This window comes from Wallemia mellicola, assembly GCF_000263375.1.
Source record: "Wallemia mellicola CBS 633.66 unplaced genomic scaffold WALSEscaffold_9, whole genome shotgun sequence".
Lineage (NCBI taxonomy): Eukaryota > Fungi > Basidiomycota > Wallemiomycetes > Wallemiales > Wallemiaceae > Wallemia > Wallemia mellicola.
This window is the reverse complement of record NW_006531966.1, coordinates 95,845-122,051: the sequence shown is the minus strand read 5'-3', so window position 1 is coordinate 122,051 and position 26,207 is coordinate 95,845. Positions and strand designations below refer to the sequence as shown.

At 35.3% G+C, this 26,207-nt stretch overlaps 10 protein-coding genes across 10 annotated transcripts; 6 read left to right on the top strand and 4 right to left on the bottom strand.

Annotated features, from left to right (window-relative positions):
• Positions 1–399: 399 nt before the first annotated feature.
• Positions 400–3,550, top strand: WALSEDRAFT_32524 (hypothetical protein). The gene is made up of 7 exons (XM_006958344.1): positions 400–581; positions 625–726; positions 776–1,363; positions 1,410–1,643; positions 1,690–1,806; positions 1,856–2,083; positions 2,131–3,550. The coding sequence occupies exons 1-7, from the start codon at positions 426–428 to the stop codon at positions 3,484–3,486; spliced, it is 2,781 nt and encodes a 926-aa protein (XP_006958406.1). The 5' UTR covers positions 400–425; the 3' UTR covers positions 3,487–3,550.
• A 19-nt stretch (positions 3,551–3,569) lies between these two features.
• On the top strand, positions 3,570–7,782 carry WALSEDRAFT_32523 (hypothetical protein). Its single transcript, XM_006958345.1, has 3 exons — positions 3,570–4,389; positions 4,440–6,233; positions 6,289–7,782. The coding sequence occupies exons 1-3, from the start codon at positions 3,715–3,717 to the stop codon at positions 6,322–6,324; spliced, it is 2,505 nt and encodes an 834-aa protein (XP_006958407.1). The 5' UTR covers positions 3,570–3,714; the 3' UTR covers positions 6,325–7,782.
• WALSEDRAFT_57409 (hypothetical protein) lies at positions 6,323–7,801 on the bottom strand (the record flags this gene model as incomplete). The annotated part of the gene is made up of 1 exon (XM_006958246.1): positions 6,323–7,801. A coding segment is annotated over one exon (1,459 nt), but the record flags the coding sequence as incomplete, so codon positions are not given.
• Positions 7,802–7,813: 12 nt separating this feature from the next.
• On the top strand, positions 7,814–10,783 carry WALSEDRAFT_38196 (hypothetical protein; the record flags this gene model as incomplete). Its single annotated transcript, XM_006958245.1, has 9 exons — positions 7,814–7,886; positions 7,935–7,988; positions 8,039–8,675; positions 8,724–8,838; positions 8,889–8,973; positions 9,020–10,190; positions 10,236–10,405; positions 10,450–10,628; positions 10,682–10,783. The coding sequence occupies 9 exons, from the start codon at positions 7,814–7,816 to the stop codon at positions 10,781–10,783; spliced, it is 2,586 nt and encodes an 861-aa protein (XP_006958307.1).
• A 3,921-nt stretch (positions 10,784–14,704) lies between these two features.
• Positions 14,705–17,160, top strand: WALSEDRAFT_60343 (ARM repeat-containing protein). The gene is made up of 6 exons (XM_006958244.1): positions 14,705–15,104; positions 15,153–15,274; positions 15,322–15,596; positions 15,650–15,801; positions 15,847–16,938; positions 16,986–17,160. Exons 1-6 carry the CDS (start codon positions 14,724–14,726, stop codon positions 17,088–17,090), a joined length of 2,127 nt encoding a protein of 708 aa, XP_006958306.1. The 5' UTR covers positions 14,705–14,723; the 3' UTR covers positions 17,091–17,160.
• Positions 17,140–18,313, bottom strand: WALSEDRAFT_57405 (hypothetical protein; the record flags this gene model as incomplete). Its single annotated transcript, XM_006958243.1, has 1 exon — positions 17,140–18,313. One exon carries the CDS (start codon positions 18,311–18,313, stop codon positions 17,150–17,152), a length of 1,164 nt encoding a protein of 387 aa, XP_006958305.1. The 3' UTR covers positions 17,140–17,149.
• Positions 18,314–18,440: 127 nt separating this feature from the next.
• WALSEDRAFT_68877 (alcohol oxidase) lies at positions 18,441–21,025 on the top strand. Its single transcript, XM_006958242.1, has 16 exons — positions 18,441–18,541; positions 18,589–18,683; positions 18,734–18,792; positions 18,835–18,937; positions 18,984–19,070; positions 19,116–19,314; positions 19,364–19,674; positions 19,718–19,787; positions 19,837–19,880; positions 19,927–20,263; positions 20,311–20,339; positions 20,388–20,473; positions 20,517–20,645; positions 20,696–20,787; positions 20,832–20,903; positions 20,954–21,025. The coding sequence occupies exons 1-16, from the start codon at positions 18,452–18,454 to the stop codon at positions 20,981–20,983; spliced, it is 1,833 nt and encodes a 610-aa protein (XP_006958304.1). The 5' UTR covers positions 18,441–18,451; the 3' UTR covers positions 20,984–21,025.
• Positions 21,026–21,027: 2 nt separating this feature from the next.
• WALSEDRAFT_60342 (mitochondrial NAD-dependent isocitrate dehydrogenase subunit 2 precursor) lies at positions 21,028–23,013 on the bottom strand. The gene is made up of 4 exons (XM_006958241.1): positions 22,361–23,013; positions 22,248–22,313; positions 22,166–22,199; positions 21,028–22,122 (listed from the first exon to the last, which is right to left on the bottom strand). Exons 1-4 carry the CDS (start codon positions 22,397–22,399, stop codon positions 21,155–21,157), a joined length of 1,107 nt encoding a protein of 368 aa, XP_006958303.1. The 5' UTR covers positions 22,400–23,013; the 3' UTR covers positions 21,028–21,154.
• On the top strand, positions 22,424–26,197 carry WALSEDRAFT_32520 (alcohol oxidase). The gene is made up of 13 exons (XM_006958240.1): positions 22,424–23,042; positions 23,086–23,250; positions 23,299–23,386; positions 23,433–23,657; positions 23,701–23,742; positions 23,786–24,380; positions 24,430–24,530; positions 24,574–24,668; positions 24,718–25,015; positions 25,062–25,835; positions 25,883–26,060; positions 26,107–26,116; positions 26,164–26,197. Exons 1-10 carry the CDS (start codon positions 22,943–22,945, stop codon positions 25,342–25,344), a joined length of 1,992 nt encoding a protein of 663 aa, XP_006958302.1. The 5' UTR covers positions 22,424–22,942; the 3' UTR covers positions 25,345–25,835; positions 25,883–26,060; positions 26,107–26,116; positions 26,164–26,197.
• On the bottom strand, positions 25,068–26,203 carry WALSEDRAFT_45838 (ubiquitin-conjugating enzyme e2-24 kda). The gene is made up of 4 exons (XM_006958239.1): positions 26,164–26,203; positions 26,107–26,116; positions 25,883–26,060; positions 25,068–25,835 (listed from the first exon to the last, which is right to left on the bottom strand). The coding sequence occupies exons 1-4, from the start codon at positions 26,191–26,193 to the stop codon at positions 25,418–25,420; spliced, it is 636 nt and encodes a 211-aa protein (XP_006958301.1). The 5' UTR covers positions 26,194–26,203; the 3' UTR covers positions 25,068–25,417.
• Between the last annotated feature and the right edge of the window lie 4 nt (positions 26,204–26,207).

Below are 26,207 nucleotides of genomic sequence, written 5' to 3'. Positions count from 1 at the left end.
TGCTTCCTTCCCAATAATAATTCGAAGCGCGCACACTCCTGAACAAATCCATACATCGTCATCTGAGAATGCACTTGAGTAATTAGCTGGCTTTTACTATTTTGTTAAAGCAACAAACTCACTCATTGTGGATTGCCTAACAGCATTTTAGTATCTCTTTCCTTCCCTTCTATCAAAAGTTTACTAATGTTTGTGAAATAGAAAGTATCAAGCACTTTCTATTTAATATGTGAGGTTACTTATAAATGAAAATATCAGTTGAGTACTTTAAATACTCTTTGAGTGCTACATCCAAGATGTCAATCAAGCAAAACGTAAGAAATATAGACACCTGAATAAAAATCTAATATAAATAGTGGAAATCTCTACATTTCTTTGATTGTAGCTTGGAAGCTAGCACGTTCGAAAGCTGGGATGATTGCCTGATGACGTCTAGCGATCAGTTTACTATCAAAATAAGACGAGATGGAACAATATTTCAATACAACAGTAAATTTGAACTGATAAATACTTGGATTGGCTTCCAGGATTCACGCTGTTTGCATCTCAGTATAGCGAATGATACGCTGATAGCACTTGCTGTGAGCTACATGTTTAAAGCAGAGCATGGCTTATTTTTTCTAGGAAAACACATCTAATTATCCCGTCATTAAATGCTGGAATTTATTAGATTCTTCCAAGCTTCTCTATAACAGCGTCCTAGAGCATAATGACGAGCCTCACCCCGTAAGTATTATACATCAGTGATTTTGAGTACTAAGCCTTTAAACTAAAGATATCGGCCTTCACTATTTCTGAGGATATGTCTATCGCAGCTATCGGTCTAGCAAATGGTAATATGATCATAATACACAATTTGAAAGACACAATCCAAACTTCTGAGCAATTCAAATCATTTAGAATCAATCTCGCTATTAAGGAGCCGATCACAGATTTATTATTTAGCAGATCCGAGAATAGTCTCTTCATACTGTCTCCATCATCCTTATTGGTATCCAGGTTTGACTCAAAAGGTGGATATACCATATCACCACTTGATGATATTGGCTCACAGCTCAATTGTCTTCAAATGAGTCCAATCAACTCCGCCAGTGTGGTCGTCGCTAGGGATGAAGCTCTTTATCTTTATGGTCTCGAGGGTCGTAGGGCTACCTACGCTTTAGAAGGTGAAAAAACTTTTATCAAAAGGTTCTTCAAATACATTGTGCTATGTATGCCAAGTAAATCAAAACCATCTGTCAATTCGGTCACCATTATTGATCTAAAATTCAAGTACATAGCTTATAAAGGTGATATAGCTGAAAATGTCTGCGAGGTTCTGATAAGTGGCAACAAGCTTCATGTACTCTGTGATGATGGTAAGGTAAGCTCGAAACATTTGTCGTTTTGATGAAAACTAACTTTACAAGGTATACACTTTGCACGAAAAGTCTGTCTTCAGTAAACTGGAATTATTATACAAGAGCAACTATTACTTGCTGGCTTTTGACATAGTTGCCGACAGCAAATTGGAAAAGTACATTGAAATGGATGTGCACAAGCGTTATGCAGATTACCTTTACCAGAAAAACGATTACGATCTGGCGACCCAAGAATATTGCAAAACCATCGGCTATGTCGAACCAAGCAGCATTATTCGCAAGGTCTGTGTGTATTCATCACTTTCACTGTTACTGACAAACGCAACAGTTCTTGGACCATCAAAGAATACATGATTTGGTCAAATATCTTCAAGAAGTACATTATAAGGGGAATGCAAACCCTGATTATACCACACTATTATTAAACTGTTTAATAAAAATCAAAGTGAGCATTCACTTATCATTAGGAAAATTCGAAGTGCTGATCTTTATAGGATATCGATTGTTTGGACTCCTTTATAACTCAATCAAATAATGACAATCAAGTTCAATTCGACCTGCAGACTGCTGTTAGAGTTTTAAGACAAGCTGGCTATATAAACCATGCCCTTCAGCTCAGTACAACGTACCTAAGACATGATGATGTTCTCAAAATACAAATTGAAGATAGGAAAGATTGGGATGCTGCTTTGAAATATTTGAGTAGACTCTCGCCGGATAATGTGAGTATATTTTACTAGTTTTGCCATTATAACTAAAATCGAGACAGGTTGAGAACTACTTGCATCATTATGGCAGATTACTACTGGAATACAATTGTCAAGTAACTACTCATTTGCTAATCGAACTATGCTCCGGTTCATATAGACCAAAAAACGCAGATAGCGATGTAACGGATCAATTATCGTTGAGGAAGAGTAAATTTAACTCTATAGCAGCAAATACAATAAATTATATTGGATTTAATGCTAGTAATTCATCACGAAACTCGTCGACAGAAGAGGATGATGTTTACAAGCCGCCTTCACCTCTTAAATATTTCTCACAATTTATCAATTATCCTAATCAACTAATAATATTTATCGAATCTATAATGAAGTTGCGGTTTGGTATCGAGTTTACTTCTGATAACATTATCATAAAAGAAGTGCAAAGTATTTATGATGAGCAGAATTTCAACAACGTGTCAGCCTCCTTAAATACAATATTAGAGTTATATGTACAAGAAGCAGGAGCTTCAGAGTCACCAGAGATCCAAAGAGAATTACATTCCAAAGCATTGATGTTAATTGATAATTATGAAAGAATACCCATCGATTTAAACCACGCCTTGATGATCTGCACAATAGAGTCATTCGATGAAGGTAAAGTGAAGTTATGGAAATTCTTAGAAGCTTATGAAGAGATAATATACCATCATATGGCCCAAGCGGATACCTCAACGAACAGGGAAGATGAAGAGAGATCTACAGATGCAATTTTCGAATCAATAAAGAACTTTGGTAAATTTGTTCCCAGAATGTATCTAGTTGTATTGGACTTCTTATCAAACAATATTGAAGGACACAATAACCGCACCGTCATACAGAACTTGTTGGAATTGATAGACAACGTCAGAGATGAATTTACGAAGAAGCATATGAACGATGAAGTCATTAGATTACCGCAAATGAGTGAAATCGTTCAAATTTTAAGTAAACCTGGTGTTCATAACGGAATTGTGAAAGAGTGGATAATAAGAAAAGTAAAGGAGGATGAAGAGAAGACAAAAGTTGATGAACTATTGCTCATGAGTTATAAAGAAGAGACAATAAAGAAGGAAAATCAAATAAAAGAGCTTAATGATGTCAATAAAGCTCAAACATTCCAAAATACAAGGTGCTCATCAACTGGGGAGAGGCTAGAATTACCTGCTATACATTTCGCATGTGGGCATTCTTTTAATATGAGTGTTTTAGCAGATAACGAAACTGAATGTCCAATTTGTGCTAGGAGTCACGGAATGATAAGAGAACTACGAAGGAATCAAAAAGATTTACTAGAGAAACATGATACGTTCATAAAGGGCGTATCAAATGAAGGTTTTAAATTAATTTCATCTAATTTCGCTAATAAATTGTTTTAATTTACTTTGTAATTTACCATGAAGTTCTTGATTACGTTGATAGTACTTCTAGAGGTATTATGGGCGTATAAACTAGAGTTAATAAATAAACCAGAACATATATCATTTCATCACTATAACTATAAGCAAATATCACAAAATAAGACGGCAATAGTCACTACATCAGCTAATGACTTGAATATAATAAACCCTTCGAACGGAAATATTTTAAATAGAGTTAATTACGATATGTTATTATCTTCAAAGTTAGATCAAGACGTTTTGATCACTCTCAACCAAGATTATAATCTACAGATCTACGATGGTCACAGTTTCATGAACTATTGGAATACAACATTAGAGGAGTCTGACTATTATCAGCTTGATTTCGTTAGGAGTGATGATCATCCAATTATTGCTTTAAACTCTAATAAACTGATTTGCCTTGATTTGTTGTCATCAGCTTTGAATTGGGAGGTAGAAGTCAATGGTTATTACAATCTCCATAGCCAACCAAACGGAATTTACCTATACAATGATAATAACTTATTATCAATAGATCCAAAATCTGGTAAAGTTATCTCTGACGTAAAGTTAAATGGTCATATTGATTTGAAGATAATGAATGATTACCTGGTTAGTTTAAACAAGCAATCTAAGTTAGAAGTACTCAACTTGAAAACCTTAAAAAATGTCAAAACATTCAACAAACCAGTTACGAGCTTAGTCAATTTGGATCTTTCGCCAAGAAACCTTTTTGGTGTAATGAACAACGATGATTTGGAAGTATACTCTTTGGAAAATGACTCTTTGAAGAATATCTACACTTTTAAAAATGATAATAGTCTATCACATTTTAATGGCTCAATTGATAAACAAGACAGAGCATTTGTTATTAAGACCTCACTCACAGCTTCAATGAAGGTTAGTTTTTCGTATTAAGTGTCATCACAACGTTTTAATTATTTTTATAGGCAATTAAAATTGATATATTTACTCCTGATGGACCTGATGGTAATATGGAAAATGTATATACAATTCCATTTGATCACACTAAGCATGGATATCCAGTCAAAGTAATAGCTGAGGCTACAATAACTAATAGTTATAATTCAATAGCAAGAATTGCTTTCGTTACAACATCTGGTACTTTTGAATTATATCAAGGTGTACAACAAAAATGGGTGAAAGAGATTGGTCTATCTGATCCTACTTCAATGGTTGTTGTTGATCTACCACAAAATGATGACTCTTTGATAGATTCAGTTGATAATAATAATCTATACTCATTCAAAACAAGAATTGTGAATCACTTAAAGAACATCAAATATTTACCTTCCTATCTTTATGGCTTTGGTACAAGGTTTGTAACAGGAGAAAGAATGAAAGAATCCGACTCACTTGTAAGGGACTTGTTTGGCTACAGAAAAATACTCATTGTTGGTACGAAATATGGAAAATTAGTTGGGTTAGATACAGCTAATGAGAACAAAATACTCTGGTCTAGAAACTTTGGTCCAAATTCTCAAGTTACACACTTATTCACCACACGCGAAGCAGGTTTGAATACACCTGCACATGTTTTAGCAATAGTTGAATTGTTAGAATCAAATGGAAACATAATGACCTTAGCAATTGAAGTTGATGCTCATGGTGGTCCAGCTTTGACAGGTTCTGGTAGTGTAGCTTATCAACCTTTGGTTAAAGGTAATCCCATGAAGGTCATCCCACTTGATATTGAATGCGGTACATCCGGAAATAGAGCTATTGCTTTAATTGATTCAAGTTTAAGTATCAATTTGTATCCATCTTGCAAAACTGTTAAGTCGAAGTTTAGTGAGATGGCCAAAGACTTTTATTATGCTTTACAACTTTCTGACACCATCGTTGTTGGTCTCACTCCATCAATAAAGGAAGATGAAATTAATTCAGCCGAAGTTTGGTCATTTGATGCACCTGAGAATCAAGTTATCATTGGTGTTGAAGAGAGATTGAATGCAGCAACCTCTTCTGTTGCACAAATTGGACCTGACAGGAAAGCGTTGTACAAGTATTTGAATCCAAATGCTATTCTGATTACCACTATGGTTAAGGGTGAATCATTGAAGAAACTTTACGTCGTTGACGGTGTAACTGGACAAATTGATAGAACTTTTGAAATTGAAGATGAAAGTGAAGGAGCTAATAATGTTTTCATTGATAATAGGATAGTAACACTTGCAAGATCAACTGATAAGGATACTATAATGTATTCAAAAGAATTATTCACTAATACTGAGGATTTAGAGCATAAGTATCTACACACACCATTTTCAATAAAAGCCATGACCCCAACTATAACGAGAAATGGCATAAGTCATAAAGATATTATAGTAGCAAACAATAATGATACAATAACATCAATACCGAGAACATATTTGGATCCAAGCACACCAAAGCAAATGCAAATAAATAAAAAGCAACAGAAAAAGAATAAAAAGAATGCACAACAATTTGACTTAGTTATTAATGATGATCTCACTAGGATACCTAATGATCCAAAAGCAATTTTGAATAATGATCCAGTTATCGGTGTAAAGGATATAAAATGTGTACCTTCAACCCAATTAGAATCAACTTCGATTTGTGTTGCGTACGGACAAGATATTGTTGTTATGAACGCGACACCTTCACGACAATTTGATGTTTTAAGTGAAAATTTCAATAAAATTCAATTAGGTATAACAATAGTAGCATTATCAGTAGGTCTCCTGATAGTTAAACCTATAGTAAGTATTAAAAATGTGATTGAGTCTAAGAATATTTATACTAACATAAATCAAGGTAAAAGCTAAAAAATTGGATCTCAAATGGTTCTGAAAAGACAAAAATGTATAATTACAATTTAAATTTATCTAGCCAATTAACTAATCTATCAATGATGCTTTGTAGTTCTTGATTTACGGGTGGAATAATATCATGATCGTAAATACCTTTCATGAGAGCATTTCTAGAGTAAGGTAGAATTTGATAGATAAAAGCGTATATTGAAAAATAGAGTGATTTTAAATTTATATCAGCTGGTTGATTGTTTATTGGATTATGTATCAATAAAACAGAGAAAATCCTTGCAATTGAAATTAAGGAATCATCTAATGATTTTAGTAAGGTATATTTAATTGATATTGGCGCAAATAATCGTAGAGAGTTCAAATCATTTATAAAACTATTCAACCAGTTTGCTAATAAAGGATGATTAGTTAAATCTTGCGGTGGTTCAAAACTAAACTGAGTGAGTCGCTTATAATTTAAATGTTTATTAGAAAGTAATTTCCTTTGAGTTATATCATTGATAAGTAAATTGGATAGTGGTGTTTTACTTTTTAATGACTCTTGTAATTTGTTGGTTAGTATTCCCGTCGACTGAGTAAATGATATTGATAGTAAATTTATTATAGAGTTTTCAATCAGAGTCGAGATAAATGATGATATGTCCAGTCCTATCAAACTAAATGATTGGTTTATATAGGTTAATGTACCTGAAATTGAGGACAAAGCAAGGTAATTGTCAATCTTATTGAAATTTTTATTGATTAGATTGAATAATATCGTAAAGACATGCTTAATAAAAGGCAAGAATGTCAAAATGTTTGTTTGATTGAAAGTGAAAATTGATTGAAATTGACTAATCAAATCTAATAAGAATTGTCTAGTAAAATCAAAGTAATTGTTAATGAGCAATTCTATGTTGTTGTTGTTATAATTATTGATATACTCGACGTAATAAAATAACCTAGATTTCAAATAAATGATTGATAATTGATGATAATCAATGCCAAATACTAAATTTAAATATTTGATTTGCTTGTTCAACTCATTTAATCTTTTATCTAATTTAAGGTTTCTTAATAATTTGTTCTTAAATTTGATTTTGGTTGAGTTTATGTCAGTTGATAACTTCTTAGACAATTCTGTTTCTATTGTAATAGATTTAAAGCTGTCTAACAAATGTAGAAAATCTTTATAATTATTGTTATTCAGATGTAAGTTTAACTCTTTATTAAGATTGAGTAACTTATCTAGATCTTGATAATTATTCAATAAATGTAAGTTAGAATTAATCTTTTCTTTTATATTTGAAGAGTTATTGTTGAATTTATCAAAATCATTAGAAATGTTTAAACTAACGTCTAATCTATCGACACTATCTAATATATTATCAACCGCAGACTTATTCGTTAGAAATAGTTTGAAATCCTTCTCAAAGTTATTCCTTATAGTTAAATTATTATCTTTCAAGTCATTTTTTAATATTTTTGGCTTATTTAATACTTCTCTCAGTTGATCGTTCGCCATCAAGTCGTCATTAATGTCAATAAATGAGATTGATAACTCAACTAAAAATAAATTACAATCTGGACAGGTAATTTTAGATCTACAAGGTTTTATCCCTTTTTTCTCTTACTTTCATATCTAATTTCACAATACAGGCGCGATAAAGGAACTTATAGAAAACAGTCTAGATGCTTCATCTACCGTAATTGGTGGGTTTATATCTGCATCTTTTGACTCGATTTTGATATCAATTAACAAGAGATCAACCTCTTCAATTTCGGTTTAGATACTATCAAAGTTGTTGATAACGGTAATGGTATAGACTTAAATGACTTTAATTCAATAGCAAAAAAGCATTTTACCTCAAAATTAAACACCTTCACAGATTTAAGCCAATTACAAACCTTTGGTTTTCGTGGTGAAGCTCTATCCAGTTTATGTTCAATATCAAAATCAATTGAATGTCTCACTTCGACAAAATCATCTCAACCAAAAGCTAATAGGTTATTATTTAATAAAAACGGTGAGCTACTCGAATCGAAATCAAATGTACCAAGACAATCAGGTACAACTATGTCAATCTTCTCTTTATTCCATCATCTACCCGTCAGAAGAAGAGAATTAGAGAAGAATATTAAACGAGAGTTTTCGAAAGCTATCAATCTATTGCAATCTTACGCTTTATGTCCTTTGTTGGCAGATAAAAAGTTCATTGTCACTAATACAAACAAATCTAACAAGAAGTCTCTAATCTTTCAATCAACTGGTAAATCCCTTTTGAACAACATCACTTCTATATTTGGTTCAAATACCAAACAAGATCTAGTCCCATTGGATTTAGATCTACCAGTTAAAATTGATTCAAATATCGCAAAACGTGAGAACGTCGATGAATTGTTAGTATTATTAAAGGTTAACGGTTTAATACTAACTGTTAACTATAGAGAGTTCACAGTTCAACTTCAAGGTACAATTACAAAACCTTTATTAGGTCTTGGTAGAAGTACATCTGATCGACAATACTTTTACATAAATGGTAGACCTTGCAACATGCCAAAGGTGAGTATCAACTTTTGAAAGATAATTCTCCTTAACATTTTACGTCTTAGGCTGCAAAAGCGATAAATCAAGTCTTTAAATCGTACAACATACAATCCTATCCACTAGTTATTGCTGATTTTAAGGTCCCAATGGGTACGTTTAAAGGCTCTTTAAATATTTTATCACTCACCCGTCTTAGATACTTATGATGTCAACATTACACCTGATAAACGTACTATTTTCCTTCATTTCGAATCCAGTTTATTAGAATCCTTGAAAGATCGTTTAGACAGCTTTTATGAACCATTTAGGGGTGTATTCAATGTCAATAAAGCCACCCAATCATCAATCGTACCGAAAAGCGAACATTTAACTCCACAAACACAGGATGAAAGTTCTAATTCACCTCTTTTGGAAATGGAAACACTGAATGAAGTACCAGCAAACCCATTGAGTAGTCATTTCGATGGTGAGGATATCAATGAAGTAGATGAACACGAAGATCAGGATGATGTCATCGCAAATATACAGGATGAACATGAAGAAAACGAAAGAGAGGAAACACCACTGTTCATAGATGAGCAAGACACGGAGAAAACACCTCTTGATGAGAACAGCGATATGCGCGAGGATATCAGAACGAATTCACAGATAAACACGCGACACGCTTCCTGGGCTTCGGAAGCCTTCTCTGATATTGACAAAGATAATAATCGTCTCCCTAAACGAAGGAAAACTGAAGTTGAGTTTGCGGAAATTGACGAGTATCATTCGGAAAGTGAAAAGGGAATGGAAGCTGATAATCATAACGAGCACGATTCATTCTTCTCACAAATTGATACAGACGATACTCAAATAATGTATGAAATTAAACAAGCACCATTATACCCTAATATAAAGCAATCACAAATTGATACTAAGACCATGAATGATACCCAAGAAAGGATTGAATTAAGTGACAGTTCGGAAGAGGAACAATCAAATCATTTTACTAAAAGGCTAAACGTTAATATAGATGAAATAAGCTTACATTGGCAAATAAATGTTGAGGAAAGGCAATCTCGACGTTCTAATACCGTACAGAAGACTACACCTAATAACCTACTTGATAACGCTGGTATACAAAATGTTGATGATGCCCAATCAGCTGAAAATGCCTTGTCGAGAGTGTTACATAAAAACGATTTTGAACGTCTTCAAGTACTCGGTCAGTTTAATCTAGGGTTTATGATAGTAAGGCGTCTGGAAACCAATACTCAGGGTATAGAAGAGGAAGATTTATTCATCGTCGATCAACATGCTGCTGATGAAAAGTACAACTTTGAGAACCTTCAACTGAACCATAAGATTCAAAGTCAGAAGTTGATTATGTGAGTCGAAGAAATTTTAACGTAGGTGAACTAACCATTTCTAAGACCTCGCACACTGGATTTGAGCGCTTCAGATGAATTAGTAGTTTTCGATAACCTTGATATACTAAAAAGTAATGGATTCGACATACAAATTAATGAGGATGCTACAAGTGGCAATAGGTGTCAGTTGGTTTCATTACCGTTATCCAAATCAACAGTTTTTGATTTAAAAGGTGCATCATATTTAAACTCGTAGCCGTAAGCTAATAAACTTTAGATTTAGAAGAGCTTATTCATTTCATAAATGAAAGTCCGGGGAAGCTAGTTAGATGTACAAAAGCCAGAGATCTTTTTGCCAGTCGAGCTTGTAGAATGAGCGTCATGGTTGGTAAATCATTAAAACTGAAACAAATGACAAAGATCGTTAGAAATTTATCGACTTTGAATCAACCCTGGGTAAGTAAGGATATGAATCATATAATTTAATTCTAACTTTAATTGCATTATAGAACTGCCCTCATGGTAGGCCAACTTTAAGACATTTAATCAATTTAAATGATAAAACTAATAATGATACGCGTGTAAAAATAAATTGGCAGTATTTTATTTAATTTTACACGTTAATTTACGCGTTATAATCACTTGATAACTTACAATGACGAGCCAATTAAATCTTGATAATAGTTTAGCTACATTTAGTCCAGATCCATTAAATCCTGAATTTAAAATACCGAGAATATCTGGAATTGATCATGATAACTTGCCTGCATCCGAGCAAGTCAGTTTTGACGTTTAATATCTGAGATATCACTAACGAAAGGAATACAGATTGAGCAAATGGATCAGAGGATCACTTTAACATTACGTGGGCTTGATTATTTTTTAGTTTATGTAACGTTCTAATATAAGTCAATCCAGAAAGCATTGATGCTGATCTATCAAGCGTTTACAATGTCATTTTAAGTCGTATTCTACCACAAATAAGGAATTACGGGATAGCTACAGAAAACTCTAGAAAGATTGCAAAGGTTTGTTCATCTTCATTAACCGAAAACATAGCTAATATCACTAGTATTGGAAATCATTCTTTGAACACGCTGCACAGGTTAGAGTACCACAATCAGGTGAAGAAACGTTCAACGAGACCTACTACAATGATGATCGGACCGCGAAGAATTTGGATTACAATGAAAATGACAAGACAATGAATGATACACTCAATCAGGATTCTTTCTTAGGACAATTAGCTACAAACGGTGTATCATCAACACCCTTAGTTAAAAGGCAACAATCTGATAATTCAACTACTCTACCAACTTCACTTGAATCACCTTTCGAAAAGCTTAGAAGACAAATACGTGAGAATGATGATGATGATCTGAACTTTGAGACTACAAATTCAACTTCAATTTTACCTTCGTTCTCTTTACCTTCTGCTTCAGAAGCTCAAGATGTTCGAGCAGATTATTCACAAGTTGCAGATGAATCAGTTCAACAAGAACAAGAACTAGCACCAACACCTTCAATAAACTTCAACTTAAAGAGTAACAAAAAAGAAGATACATTACATGAAGAGAAAGAGAATGTAGATGATAGTATCATTGATAGAAGTATCGTCGATAAAACTCCAAAGAAATCACTTAATAACCCATTCGGTGGTCCTCAGTGGAATGGTATTGCTGATTTAAGAGTAACACCACTTCGTACACATAGCAAGCCTGAGAAGTTTAACTTCGCTAATCAAAATTACAGACAAACTGCTAAGAATGACATTGATTCTGATGATGACGACGACGATATGTTACCACCTGGAATGTCACCACCTCAAACAATGAACTTTACAATGCCCAAGTCGAAATTATCAAGGACTCCAGCAAAGGAAGCCGCTGCTAGTATAGTTGATGATATACTTAAAGAAGCAGGTCATTCAAAGAAAAAGTTTGATAGAGTCGATAAGTTAGATAAAATAAATGATGAAGATGAAGATGAGGATGACACTTTAATGCATCAAGGTTCATTCATGACCAGAAATTATAGCAAAGGTGACGATTTCAACCCAGATGATTCATCATCAACTACTAGTTCATTAGATAATACAGCTATACATCAACCATTAACACTCAACGCAGCCGCTGTGATGGCAAATATACAAGATGATTCTGATTCTGATGAAGATAATTCAATGAATAAATCGTCTCTGAATCAAATGTCAGACGCATCTGATACATTATTCGGACCACAGTCTAATAAGAACAATAAGAGTCAACTGAACAAATTACAATTACATGGTGACGTTACATCAACCTGGTTCGGTACAAATATAAATAACGCTGGACATGATCCACAAAGTCCTTTAGGTAATTAAGAGTTAATGCATCAGTTCATCACTATATATATTTGTACAATTAATGGTAATTACTTTCAATTCATTTGTATATTATGCAACAATCAGTTTTGTTGAGGTTCTTTTTCAGTTTTGGTATTATCGCTTGATTGTGTTGGTTTTTGGTTCTTCGTACGATTAAGTAGAGTGGTTCCTATAAAAATGTGAGAAATAAGCATATTTGAAAGTAAATGGCTTACTTTTCCTTGATATATCTGTTGTATGCATCCACTCTGGAGGGAAAATTACGGCTAATTCTGCATAAACTCTACTACGATAAGCTTGTTCACGTTGTGGCGGTGCTTGACTTTTTTCTAATTCTGATCTCTCTAAATCGAGGTGATATAAGTCTTCCTTGATTTCAGACATTGCTAACAATGCCGTATTCATTTTCTCTGTCCACTTCCAACGTATCCTAGGTGGATCAGGTGCCTGACTGTGAGAAGCGACCCTAAGTGTATGACTACCTGATTTAATTTCATCATACTCTTTTGCTTCATTAGAATAACGTTCTTCAAAATGTTTCCAATCAGCCTCTATAGATACGTTAAAAAGTGTAAAGTGTTTAAGTGAGCAAACATACCATATTGCTTAATAGCATCTTCATGTTCATTGACATACCCTTCTCTTTCATTATCAACTTCCTCTTTGAAAGCCTTTTTACAGAGTTCATATCTCTCTTCATAGAACTTTTTATGATAATCAAATAGCATGTTTTTAACCAATTTCATCATTGTGAACCTATTATATGGAAACAACCTTGGTAAACGATTGAAAAAGTGAGTTTCATCATATTGTTCTAATTGAATAGCAATCTCAGCTGTACGTTTAAGGGGATCTTTTAAACTCTGAGGGAATTTAGTCTTTTGTTCAAAATTCTCCTTCATTATTAAAACGGTGAGTTGTTCGAATGCAGTTTGTAAATCTTCTGAAATTGGTTCAATAGGATATTCCTTTTTACCTTTCGACCAAGATGGAGAGGGTAAGTGTTCCATTGTGAAACCTGTCAAAAGACCACCTTTCTTTTTACCTATGATTGAGCTAACATCGGTACGCGTAAGAGAACCAGTGGCTGGTGAATCAATGAGAGGAGCAGGTGAGTCTTTAGGCTTATTAGGCGTGTCAGATACATCCATTGATATACCTTCGACGGAGATATCTGGTGCGATCGGCGTAGTTGGCAATTGCGGTTTAGGAAAGAAAGAAGAATACTTGGATAAGTTATGTAAACTAGACCTTTTCTTTTGCTTCTCCTTTTCAATTTCCTTCTTCTTATCTTTGATTTGAGTAGGCGATTTAGTCTCTAATTCGACGTCACCTATGGTTATATAGAAGCCCTCCTTAGTTGGTTTTGCCATCATTTTTGGCTCGTCGACGATCAATTGACTGTCATCAACGAATGGGTCATTGACGTCGTAATGGTCGAATCTCTTCTCTAAATGTGGCTCATCCTCTTCACCGTCACTAACTTGATCAAGTAAGTTACGTAGATTTGAGTATGGTCTATCAGGTGTGAGTTGATTAGACTTTTTGGATAAATCTATGAAATTGAATATATATTCCTTATCATCGCTCAAATTGAGGTCTAGTCTGATAGTTTTCAATGGTTTCTGGCTTTCTATTCTAGGGGGTGATGGTGTACGTTGTTTACGCTTCTTTACAACTTTATCATTATCATTTACTTCATCAATTGGTCTTTTATTTTCATTTTTTATTTCTTCTCCATCTGAAATTTCAATCACGCCTTTCTCTACGTTCATCGTTTACTACCAAGATGTTATTGAGTAAAAGTTTTTAGTAACTTTTATTTTATTACACTTTTATAACTATCTCTTAATATGATGACTAAAAACAATATGTCAAGCTCAACCGTCATAGTAACGCATTGATGACACTGTTTATTTACTGACATTTAAGAGATATCTACTTTTGTATTAGTCTACTATATATAACACTTCTATTATACTTTTATTGTTTATTACAGCTTAATATCTTTGTAGTCAACTCTACATAAAGTTTGCATCGTCGTGTCTTCCATTTTGTATAACGCTCAATTATAGAGATGAATACGTAAAACTTTATTATTGGTATGAAATATGGATATTTTTTTCAAATATAATGTCTATCTCTTCATACCTACTCTTCTCTCCTGGCAATCAGCATTCAATATGGGAAAATCTCAAACGAAAAAGAGAACGGCTAGACACAACCCTATTAGAGTACCAGATACGCATCAAAAATCATCTAATACGAACCACACTCAAGTTATTCCCGTATTGGAAAAGTTTAAATCAGCAAATGCATCAGAGAGAGTATGGGCTTGTGCAGCGACTACGAATTTAATAGCAAATGATCCATCCACTCGTAGACTGTTACAATCTAAGGGCGTTATCACTTTATTAATTGAGAGATTATCGGACAATGAACCTGACGTTATAAATGAATCAACTGGTTCACTTAGAAACCTCTGTATAGATGGTGGCCCTGAAATTTGTGCTGAAATGTTCAATAAGAACGTCTTAGCACCATTAAAAACTCATATTACGAACGTACGTTATAATAAAACACAATTAATCATATCTCATTCTTCTATCTAGATTGTTTCAATCGTCGAACGTATCGTACAAGGTGAACAGCCGTCAGATCATGATGAAATCTCCTGGAGAAGAATCATTTGGACTTGGATTGAGAATATTGTCACCATCTTCTGGTGTTTATCGTACGTAAACGTATCTAACACCCATTATAAGACTAACAGGACCAAAGTGAAACCTCAAATAAAGCTTTCAAAGCTGTAAATGATCTCTCATTACCTCCATTCTTGGTTGCGTTTTTAAAGAAGGATCTTAGAAAAGTAACACCATTATCAACCACAATAGCTGCTTCTCAGTGCTTATTTATCCTCTCTGAGGACAATGCAAGCTTTAAAAAACACTTCCATGACAACCCTGGTGATTGTACAGCTTTAGTAGATATCATCTCAGATCCATTCGAGAAGGCAGATCAAGTTAAGGCGACACTCTCGAAAATTCTTTCTTGTGGTAAGCTTATTAGTGTTACTCACGATCAACTTAACTAATTATGACTTATAAAGGTATCATTCGTAACATTTCTCCATTACCTGCCGTCGTTCCAGCAGCTGCCGTCGCAAACGACAGCAACACAATTCTTCCTATCCTCTTCTCATGCTTGAATGCAGACTTAAATGCACTTTCTAATGAAAGTGAGTCATTAGCTGCTAACTTGGTGAGTTTGTTGTCTAGTATACACCTCAATCTAATTCCCAAGTAGCCGGCAATAACTTCCAAACAAAATAATAATACGACAGATCACAAGTCGAATGAAGAAAAGAGATTGGATGAGATTGAGCTTGTAATGATCACCCTTCAAAGCAGTCTTGATGTTTTGACTGGTTATTGCTCCCAAATACCAGAGGGTGACTTTGAATTGAATGATACAGAGGAAAATGAAGCTGAAGAGATGGAAGAAGAAATGCAAGAAGATATTGATGCCATCATTGAGGGTGACTCACAAGCTCAAGACAATGAAAATGAAATGAATGAGGTCAAACCTATTGCAACTACATCAATCATCCCATCATCTTTACTTACATTGTTCAATCCTGAAGTAGAGTTACACAATAAGTTAATAAAGTTAGCATATCCAACCTCCATGTCACTCTTACGTTCTAGTATATCTGCTATTTCACCACATTCTCCAACGACTGCACATCTTTCAGTCGTACACTTACGCGCTTTAGAGGCTTTACAAAACTTGCTCTTATCTTTAGCACGTTATGCACCATCACCATCTAGTCCAACTTCTGAAGAAGAAGCGGAAGCATGGTCTTCTTTGAAGCAGCAATTGAATCCAACTCTCTCACAGTTGTGGGCTGGATTATTTGAAATTGGACAAGCTATCGAACCATGTGAAGTAAACAACTTTACAATTAGAACTCAATCGGCTAGATTTGGATGTATAGAGAATTTAGTTGGTTGTATGCTTGGTGTTTCTAAAGTTTTAGGAGAAGATTTACAATTACAATCATCAGAGATTACTGCACTTATTAATATGTACAATGTCTCAACATCAGGTGCGCTTAAAAGTAAAGTAGTTGGTACACTTGGTGGACTTGCACGTCGTCAAGATAAAATTGAAGATAACAGAATTATCGGAAACTTCCTGATTGACTTGCTAAATAAATTGCCTCAAGTTGCTTCACAAGCTACAGATGAATCGACGACTGCAGAAGTCGCGATCGCAATTCTTAATGAATTGTTCGATATTTACGCGGATGAGAATTCTGGATATGATGTACCAGTTTTCAGGAATGATCAGTTCTTGAACAAACTCAGGGCAGTCGTACCCCTGGTCAGAACATGTGTATGTAGTAATACAAAGTTAATAATGACGCTAACAACAAAATTCAGGCCCGCTCTGTCGATAGAAAGTTCAATCCTGAACTTAGAGCAACTATTGATGAGGCTTACCAAAACTTCCTCTCATTTATACGGTATAGACAATCAGTTGCCTAAATTTGGTTTAATAATTAGTTCTAATTCCAACACTATTTTTATTATGGATGCATTTACATTTACATTTCACTAGCAGGTCTTTTTTTCTTACGAACTGTCAATACTTGTGGTTTAACAGCCTCTACATTTTCCTTTACTTTGAGTTTTTCTGGATTGTTGACAATGACTTGATGGCTGATGTATAGTTTAGGGTTGTCTATGAGAGAATTAATGTTGTCATTCCACGAAGTGGTTGCTACTTTTGCACTATCAAGTGAAATGAAATCCGAGTTAGTTAGCAAGTCGTGTATTCTATGGAAAAGTTCTATAGAAATGCCATAATCGTCGTCTTTTTTATTCTCATTAGATGTATCTTGATCGTCTGACTTGAAATGCAAAAAGAAGAAGCCCGTTACTCTGCCTGAGGCACACTCTTGTCTAAATCCAAGCCTCTCCCAGAACTCTTCAATAGATGTGCGATCTAGTGCGTTCCTTTTATAATCCGCGTTCTCCTCTTGAGTGTTTTCCTTTCTAGGTTTCTTTAATGCACGCCCATCAAGCGCTTCAGTTGAATTCGCTAGCTCATCTAAAAACCTCGACTTTGGATCATCATCAAAATAAGGTATTAGGGAAGAGAGCTTCCTATCCTTTAAATCTGTAATAGATTGATGAGGATTACCATAAATCCAATTATTATCACATTTTATAATGCCAGCGGCTTCATCTTGAGTATATCCAGGTAAAAACAACCATTTTGATTTAGGTTTCAAATCATCTAATGTGCGTTTCCACCATCTTTGTAGTTGGGTATCTGTTAATACTCTCTTTTTACCGTTCTTTTCACTATTAGGAAATATATACGCGTTTTGAGCTCTAGCAAATATGTGTAACCAAATATCCAATTTAAATGATAGTTTTGACCACTCAATTATGCTCTCAACGGCGATTGAGATTGGAGAAGGTGTTTTACCAAAGCCAGTAGAGTCTACTTTTGATACGTAAAGGATAACTTTATCTTCTAATTTATAAAGATGTACTTCAATGGCAGAACTGAGAGTCTCTGATTCTGTAAAAGCGATTAATATCTTCTTTATATCGGGATTTGAAATGGAATTATCAAATGGGAAAAGTTGTTGCTTTATTTGAGTAAAGTTTGATATTAGAGTTTTAACATCTAAAGTCCTATTCCCAGCTAATTTACTCTCTAAATTACACTTCACAATCTCAAGAAGACTAACAACCATGATTGTCAATTAAAAAGTTATGAATAAATTAATAAAACTATACTAGTAATTAGGACATTTTAATTTAAATAGCTTGGTTTGGAATGTTGGAATGTGAATATTCGTTGGAGATCATCATATCATTCTTAACTTCGTCAGATGAAGTTTAAGCTATACACGATGAAGTTTGAACTATGCACCTTATTAGCTGGTATAGTTTTATCGGCTGAAGCTATTAATCCAGACTACGTTCGTCGTTCTTATTTTCCAATAACAATTATCTGACTTTTAACAAGATTGTCATAGGTGGTGGTACAACTGGTTTGGCACTGGCTACGAGACTTTCAGATAAAATCGATTCTAATATTTTGGTTTTGGAAGCTGGCAACAGGTAATTTGTTTTGCTTTGTCTTAATTTCACAGTCATTCATATCAAATTAGTGGTTTGGGTGAGAAAATAATTGATTTACCATTTGGAAAATCACCAATTGGATCTATTTGTTAGTATATTCCACTCAAGGCTGCTTTCTAATTTATCGCAGACGATTGGAATTATACTACAGAAGCTCAAATAAATTTTGGGCTTCAACCTGTCACACTACCAAGGGGAAGAGTTCTAGGAGGTACAAGTGCCCTTAATGGACTGTGAGTTGTTGAAATTATATAGAGTGGCACATACTCACACATATAGTGGCTGGGATAGGCCGCACTCTCGTGAAATAGATGCCTGGGGCAATCTAGGAAATGATGGATGGAGCTTTAATGATTTGTTACACTAGTGAGTACACAAGTAAGACGAAATGTTCAACCATAACACATTAAGTATGAAGAAGTCAGAGTCTTATCGCATTCCACCGCAAGACATCCTTCAAGAATATCACATTGAAAGTCAGGATCAATTGAATCAGACCGCTATTGGTAATGATGGTCCTTTGCAAGCTACAATAAGCAACAATGTACCTGATTATGCAAAGAGATGGTTACCTGCTTTCGAAGAAATTGGTTTAGATGTTAACCATAGCGTAAGTACTTACTTTTTCCTTTATATTCATACTTAGCCATTCATATTAGCCATTTGATGGCGATAATTCAGGCGCTAGCATCAATCCAAGCTCTGTAAATTACCAGAACTTCACGAGAAGTTACTCAGCATCTGCTTATTACCTTCCACTTTCATACAGAAAGAATCTAGATGTTATAACGGGTGCCCAGGTAGTTAAATTGATCGTATCAGATGACAAAATTACTGGTGTAGTCTACAACAAAGATGGAGAGAATATCACAGTATCTGCAAATAAAGAAGTCATTCTTTCTGCAGGCGCGATAGGGACACCTCAAATCCTTGAACTCAGTGGTATTGGTAGAAAAGATATACTAGAACAGTATGTTATTATAAATGTTTTAGCTTATCGTTAACAAAACTAGGAACGGTATTGAAGTACAGATTGAATTGGAAGGCGTTGGTGAGAATTTCCAAGATCACACAGCCATCTCTGTAAGTAAAGTGATATTCTCTCTAACATAAACTAATATGATGTTATTAGACTATCTGGAAATTGAAACCGGGTTTCCATTCGAATGATCGATTGTGAGTCATTTCACCATTTCCTAATAACTTTTAATTTTGCTACTAGCAAATATGACAAAGAATTCTTGCAAGCAGAGCTCCAAAAGTTTGAAGAAGGGGACTATACGTCCGCTCTTGCGAATGTTGGTGCTTGTCTCGCCTATGTAAATCTGGATGCACTGTTTAGTAAAGAGGAAAAAGAATGGTACATAAGCGGTATCCAGGAATGGATTGATGCACAACAAAACTCCACATATGTCCCCTTATACAAGGAGCAATTGAAATTTGTTGAAACGAACGCGATTGAACATCTCGTAGCAAACTCATTTGTTTCTTATAACAAGGATAGACAACCAGAAAGCAATACAAGTTACATAAGCGTTGAGGCTGCCGTTCAACATCCAGTAAGTTTAAAAGCTTTAATTTCGTTAAGTGTGTTAACAATTGCAAGTTTTCACGTGGATCTATACATATTCAGACGTGAGGTTTTAAGTATATAAACAGAATAACTCTTACCTTCTCAATTAGATCTGATCCTTATAGTCATCCATTGTTATTAGCAAATTACTTTGAGGTAGAATCTGATAGACTTATTCAAACGAGAGGATTACAACGTGAGTAATTATTAACGTGATAGCAGCCCTCTGATCTGCTTAGATATTAGAAAACTTATGAAAACAGAAGCAATGCAAGAGATCGCGCTTGAGGAGGTATATCCAGGTGAGAATGTAACTACAGATGAAGATCTAGAGGAGTATTGGAAAACAGCCATAAGAAGTGAACATCGTGCGTATAGATCAGTTTACAAAAAAAACATGAAAGTTGACATAGTATAGACCTAATTGGTACAGCAAGTATGATGCCAAAGGAACTCAACGGTGTGGTTGACGATGAACTGAGAGTTTACGGTTTGTCAAACCTTAGAATTGTGAGTTTACACATTGAATTTTATTAACTTCTAAACTGAAGCAGGCTGATGCTTCAATAATACCTCTTCATGTTAGTGCACATATACAAGCAACGCTATATGGTATAGCTGAGAAGGTACGTTCAGCTGTAGCATATTTTAGGATACTTGTTAATGTAACTATAAGGCTGCTGATTTAATTTTGAATTCTAATTAAACTCAAATCCACTTTCATAAAAATTTCACAATTTAATTTAACGACGCAAGATTGCAATGATTTTAGTATATATTTAATACATACGATTTTAAGCAATGAAATGTTTATGTATGAATTAGGTTGAATGTCTAACGATTTATCCAAATTGGAGACTTTGTTTAATTATGGCATCTAGAGTTTCTTGATAATGGCATCAGTGTATTCGTTTGTGCTTGAGCTACCACCGAGATCACGTGTGATAGATTTTCCTTCAGCAATAGTTGTCAAAGCTGCGCGTTCAATCTTGTCGGCGTGTTCAAAGAGGTTCATGTGACGAAGCATCATTATGGAAGAAAGGAGAAGAGCAGTTGGGTTGGCGAGACCTTTACCTGCGATATCAGGAGCTGAACCGTGGACAGCTTCGAAGATGGATGCATCTTTACCAATGTTACCTGATGGAGTAAGACCAAGACCACCGATCAAACCAGCACACATATCAGAAAGAATGTCACCGTAAAGGTTTGGCATAACCATAACTCTGTCTGAAAATGGTGATGGGTCAGTAGTGATAGCCAAACAAGCGCGGTCTAAGAGTTCTTCATCGTACTTGACATCTGGGTATTCCTTTGCGACTTGACGACAAGCAGTAAGGAACATACCATCTGACATCTTCATGATGTTGGCCTTGTGAACTGCGGTGACACGCTTACGACCTTGAGTAGAAGCGTGGTGGAAAGCGTATCTAGCGACACGCTCAGAAGCCTCGAAAGTGATCAATTTGATTGATTGTACGACACCATCGACAACTTCGTGTTCAATACCTGAGTATTCACCTTCAGTGTTTTCACGGATGAGAACGGTGTCAACATCGTCGTATGGTGTCTTGTATCCAGGGATGGACAAACATGGACGGACGTTGGCGAAGAGGTTGAAAGTTCTTCTCAATGTCAAGTTCAAACTGACGTGACCTTTACCAATTGGAGTGGCTAATGGACCTTTTAATGCGATAGTGTTGGCTTTAATGGAGTCGATTGAGTATTGTGGGATAGTTGATTTGCCATTAACGAGGGAAGGAGTAACATCAACCTCTTCCCACTTGATTGGTACCTTTGCTGCTTCATAGATCTTCTTGACAGCGTCAGAAATTTCGTTACCGATACCTAAAGAACTTAGAATAGAAGAAAATAGCGAGAAGATACTAACCATCACCTGGAATCAAAGTGACTGTGTAGTTTCCCTATTAAAATATTAGAATTTGTCATTATCACTTGTAATAAATACTCACGCTAGCGTCCTTCTTGCCTTGGTAGACACTGGTTGGTGCAGAAGCGTAAGTTCTAGCGAATGAGACCTGTAAATCATTTAGAAGATCGTATATTAACAGTTTGTTATACTAACAGGACGTTGGATGTTCTTTGAAAGGTAGTTTCTGAACATAATGATGGTAGTATAAGTCAAAGATAAGATTATAGCTGGAACGTATATAACGAAGAATTTTAAACATGGATAAATAGTCTATAGTAGGGTGGCTATACACCTAATATCCTACATCTAGCGGATATCAAAATGAATTCAGTGAGAGTCTTCTGCTTTAATCGGATTTAGGATAAAACCTTCGAAAATAGCGGAGATGACTCTTGGAACTGTGTATATTGATAATTAAAAGGTTTAAACTCTTATATTCCTCTACTGAGTATTTCCTCTCATCTGTTAGTTCTCAGAGGTCAACTTCCTAATCTGGAAAAGGTATGCGAAGTCTTAGAGGAAATATACTACCTTGTAAATCACTTATGATGTCTATCCACAACAAATCCTAATATCACACAGTTAATAGAATATCGGCGTTATTGAACGATATCTTGGTGATCCATGTGGGATGTTTGACAATGTGCGAAATAATCTTTAATTTAAATTTCTCTGAAAAACTCCATCACTCAAGTTGCAAAGCTGACCTCCTAAGGAACGACTTGGCAGTAAATCATGAAGTTGAATCTACTATTGGGTGTCTTACCAATAGTAACTGCGACGCCTTTCCATCAATTTAAACGTAATATAATTAACGATGCCAATCAAGTTAACAGTAAGTTTATTTCAACACATAAAAGTCGTTAACCAGTTATTAGATCAGACATATGATTATATTATCGCAGGCGCAGGTATAGGAGGTCTTATCACAGCCAATAGATTAACTGAGGACGAGAATACACGTGTTTTAGTCATTGAAGCCGGTGGTAACGGTGACGACGTACGAGAGCGAATTGATATTCCTGCTCAGGCTTATCTAGACGGTAAGTATTGTAAAATCACTCTAACTACTAGCTGAATATATCCTCAAGGATTACCTGTTGATGGTTCTCCCTACGACTGGGCTATCTACACTGAAGCACAATCTAATCTCAATGGTAGAAATCTTCATTGGCCAAGGTGAGACATCTTGCTGATTGTAGAACACAACTAATTGTAAAAAAAGAGGCAAAATAGTTGGTGGATCAACCGCTGTTAACGCGTTGTATATGACACGCTCAACAAAAGATCAACACGACGCATGGTCTGAGTTGATTGACGATGATGGTTGGAATTGGGATAATCTCCTACCATACTTCCGTCGATTCGAAACTTTTACAACCCCAAAGAAGAGCTTAGAGAAAAATCTTTCAATTGAGATAGAACATTCAGCACATGGTTATGATGGAGGGTAGGTTTAAATTAGAGAAATACCCTTCTCTAACACTCTACAGTATCCAAATATCATTTCCACAATACAATTATCCTCAAAACGGGTAAGTATCATGTTAGACATCATACAAAAATTGACAACAACAGTCTTTGGCAACCAACTTTCGAAAACCTGGGTATAGATTCAGATAACGATCCATTTAGTGGTCAAAACATTGGTGGATACATTACTCCAAATTCCATTGATCCAGATACACAACTTCGTTCTTACGCGGCGAGCGCTTACCTCTATCCAATAGAAACCTCACGTTCAAACTTAGTAGTACTAACTGACGCACTCGTTACTCGTGTCAATTTCGATACTTCTAGCGCAAGACCTAAGGCTAATGGTGTATCATTCAGAGCAAATGGAAACAATGATGAATTTCAAGCGCATGCTACAAATGAAGTTGTAATTGCAGGTGGTACATTGGGGTCTCCACAAATTTTGCTTCAATCTGGTATAGGTCCTAGGGAAAACTTGGAGAGCCAGAATGTTAATGTGCTCGTCGACCTTCCTGGTGTTGGTGCACATCTTCAAGACCATATCAGTGCAACTGTTGAATTCAGTACCACTGCTCCTGTTGGAGGTTCACTTAGTGATTCTGAACTGGATGAACAACTTGAAATTTTTCGCGAAGGTCACTTTGCTAGGAGTCTCTACTCTACACCAAATGGAGCAATAGCTTATATTCCACTTGAGGTAAGTGAATGTTATCCTTTTATATAGCTCAATCTAATCACTCATGTAGGATATCATGGGAGATGAGACCTCAACATTTTTGGACCAGCTGGAAGCTAACATGACGGACGCTACATCCTCGGGTGATGATCCAGATGAAGTTAAAGCAGGGTAAGTTGCAGGCCTTGCAGTAATATTGCCCTAACACATGCAGCTATCGTGCAACCTATGAAAGTGACTTGGAAAACGTATACAAAGCAGGGAATGCTGTTGTAGAAATCTTGATGAACAATTTAGGTTCAAATCTTGGTAATTATTAAATTTGAGTGAAACACACGGCTAACTGATCACTTTCTAGGATTCCAATTGGCATTACAGCATCCATTTAGTCGCGGTAAGATCTACCTTGGGTCAAGTGACACGAGTGAAAATGCGAAAGTCGATCCGTTGTACCTCTCACACCCTGCAGACATCCAACTCATACGTAATGGTCTCAAGTACATTAGGAGATTAGCAGCAACTGAACCAATTTCAACCATGATCAGGGATGAAGTTAGCCCTGGACTTGGCACAAGTAGTGATGATGATTTAGATGATTATATTAGAAATAGTGCAGTCTCACAATATCATCCTGCATCTTCATGTGCAATGTTACCGTGAGTAATGATGGTTTTCAGAGATATAAACACTAAAATATCTAAGTGAAGAAAATGGTGGTGTAGTTGACTCACAAATGCGAGTCTACAACGTTGATAACCTTCGCGTCATCGATAGCTCAACAATTCCATTACCAGTAGCTGCACACCACATGCAAGTTACGTATGCAATTTGCGAGAAAGGAGCAGATCTTATAAGAGGTTATCAAAAAGCTTCTGACTCTCCTTCTGCAACAGATAGTGAATCGGGAGCTTCACTTTCTAAACATTTCAACGGGCAATTACTTATAATGATGATGATAATTGCTTCAATTGTTAACGGACTTTAGACAATGACGGACTTTTATTAAACAATGTATACATTACGAAATGATAATGAATGCTCTAAACTATGCTGAAATTTTATGAAAGTAATTGTTCGACAACGATGTCATCGCTGATGTTTTGAATGTTATTACCACGATAATCTAAAGCTGAAAGTACTTCTATGACGTTATTTTCAAGGAAACCCATAGAAGTAAACTTGTTGACATCATTTTGAGCGAGACCAGCAGCAGCAGCAGGTGACAAATTGCTTCCTTCAGCTTCTTTATATATGCCTTTAGTCCACATTCTTGCTGTTTTGTTAAATTTCTCCCTATCGGTGGTATAAATTTTTGCAACGACTGCATCCTGTGGGTCATCAGGGGCAGGTGAACAGAGTAGACTTTGTAAAGAGATCAAAGTTGATTTTAAAGTTAAAACTGGAGACCATTCCTTGCCTAGAATGTCAAGACAGATAAGTCCAGTTTGTGATGAAATATTTGGATGATAAACGCGACTAAAAGGGTTTAAATGGGGTGTAAAGTAAGATAAAATGAAACTTACGTAATGAATTTCATTTTCAAAGGCTGGAACGGGTAGCTATCCGGGACTTGTATGTCTACATGGAAGTCACCATCCTCGTATGGTGTATCGTCAGGACCTTTGAAATAGCCAACGAGATGGTAAGGGTTATCATCAACCATTTCAACAGTAATACCTGAGTTGTCCTTAACTTGGCAATCTGTTTAGTTGTTAGACTATGACTTCCTATAAAGTATTATAAAAACCTTTGATTTCCTAATAGATAATAAGTAAATAATAACAAAGGAATTAAATATACTGACTTTTAAAATACGTTTACTTCTTGGGTCCATTTTGAAATCCTCGT

Bases quoted from the DNA above. Each gene is read 5' to 3' on its own strand.
- WALSEDRAFT_32524 (XM_006958344.1), top strand. From the start codon at position 426: ATGACGTCTAGCGATCAGTTTACTATCAAAATAAGACGAGATGGAACA. The intron at 727-775 runs GTAAGTATTATA...TTTAAACTAAAG, and splicing joins ATAATGACGAGCCTCACCCC to ATATCGGCCTTCACTATTTC. The intron at 1,364-1,409 runs GTAAGCTCGAAA...TAACTTTACAAG, and splicing joins TACTCTGTGATGATGGTAAG to GTATACACTTTGCACGAAAA.
- WALSEDRAFT_32523 (XM_006958345.1), top strand. From the start codon at position 3,715: ATGTTATTATCTTCAAAGTTAGATCAAGACGTTTTGATCACTCTCAAC. The intron at 4,390-4,439 runs GTTAGTTTTTCG...TTATTTTTATAG, and splicing joins CACTCACAGCTTCAATGAAG to GCAATTAAAATTGATATATT. The intron at 6,234-6,288 runs GTAAGTATTAAA...ACATAAATCAAG, and splicing joins TCCTGATAGTTAAACCTATA to GTAAAAGCTAAAAAATTGGA.
- WALSEDRAFT_60343 (XM_006958244.1), top strand. From the start codon at position 14,724: ATGGGAAAATCTCAAACGAAAAAGAGAACGGCTAGACACAACCCTATT. The intron at 15,802-15,846 runs GTGAGTTTGTTG...ATTCCCAAGTAG, and splicing joins AGTCATTAGCTGCTAACTTG to CCGGCAATAACTTCCAAACA. The intron at 16,939-16,985 runs GTATGTAGTAAT...AACAAAATTCAG, and splicing joins TACCCCTGGTCAGAACATGT to GCCCGCTCTGTCGATAGAAA.
- WALSEDRAFT_68877 (XM_006958242.1), top strand. From the start codon at position 18,452: ATGAAGTTTAAGCTATACACGATGAAGTTTGAACTATGCACCTTATTA. The intron at 18,684-18,733 runs GTAATTTGTTTT...ATATCAAATTAG, and splicing joins GTTTTGGAAGCTGGCAACAG to TGGTTTGGGTGAGAAAATAA. The intron at 18,938-18,983 runs GTGAGTTGTTGA...TCACACATATAG, and splicing joins ACAAGTGCCCTTAATGGACT to TGGCTGGGATAGGCCGCACT.
- WALSEDRAFT_60342 (XM_006958241.1), bottom strand. From the start codon at position 22,399: ATGTTCAGAAACTACCTTTCAAAGAACATCCAACGTCCT. The intron at 22,314-22,360 runs GTTAGTATAACA...AATGATTTACAG, and splicing joins CAAAGAACATCCAACGTCCT to GTCTCATTCGCTAGAACTTA. The intron at 22,200-22,247 runs GTGAGTATTTAT...ATATTTTAATAG, and splicing joins AAGGCAAGAAGGACGCTAGC to GGAAACTACACAGTCACTTT.
- WALSEDRAFT_32520 (XM_006958240.1), top strand. From the start codon at position 22,943: ATGAAGTTGAATCTACTATTGGGTGTCTTACCAATAGTAACTGCGACG. The intron at 23,658-23,700 runs GTAGGTTTAAAT...AACACTCTACAG, and splicing joins GCACATGGTTATGATGGAGG to TATCCAAATATCATTTCCAC. The intron at 23,743-23,785 runs GTAAGTATCATG...TGACAACAACAG, and splicing joins TACAATTATCCTCAAAACGG to TCTTTGGCAACCAACTTTCG.
- WALSEDRAFT_45838 (XM_006958239.1), bottom strand. From the start codon at position 26,193: ATGGACCCAAGAAGTAAACGTATTTTAAAA. The intron at 25,836-25,882 runs GTAAGTTTCATT...AAACCCTTTTAG, and splicing joins TTGAAAATGAAATTCATTAC to TCGCGTTTATCATCCAAATA.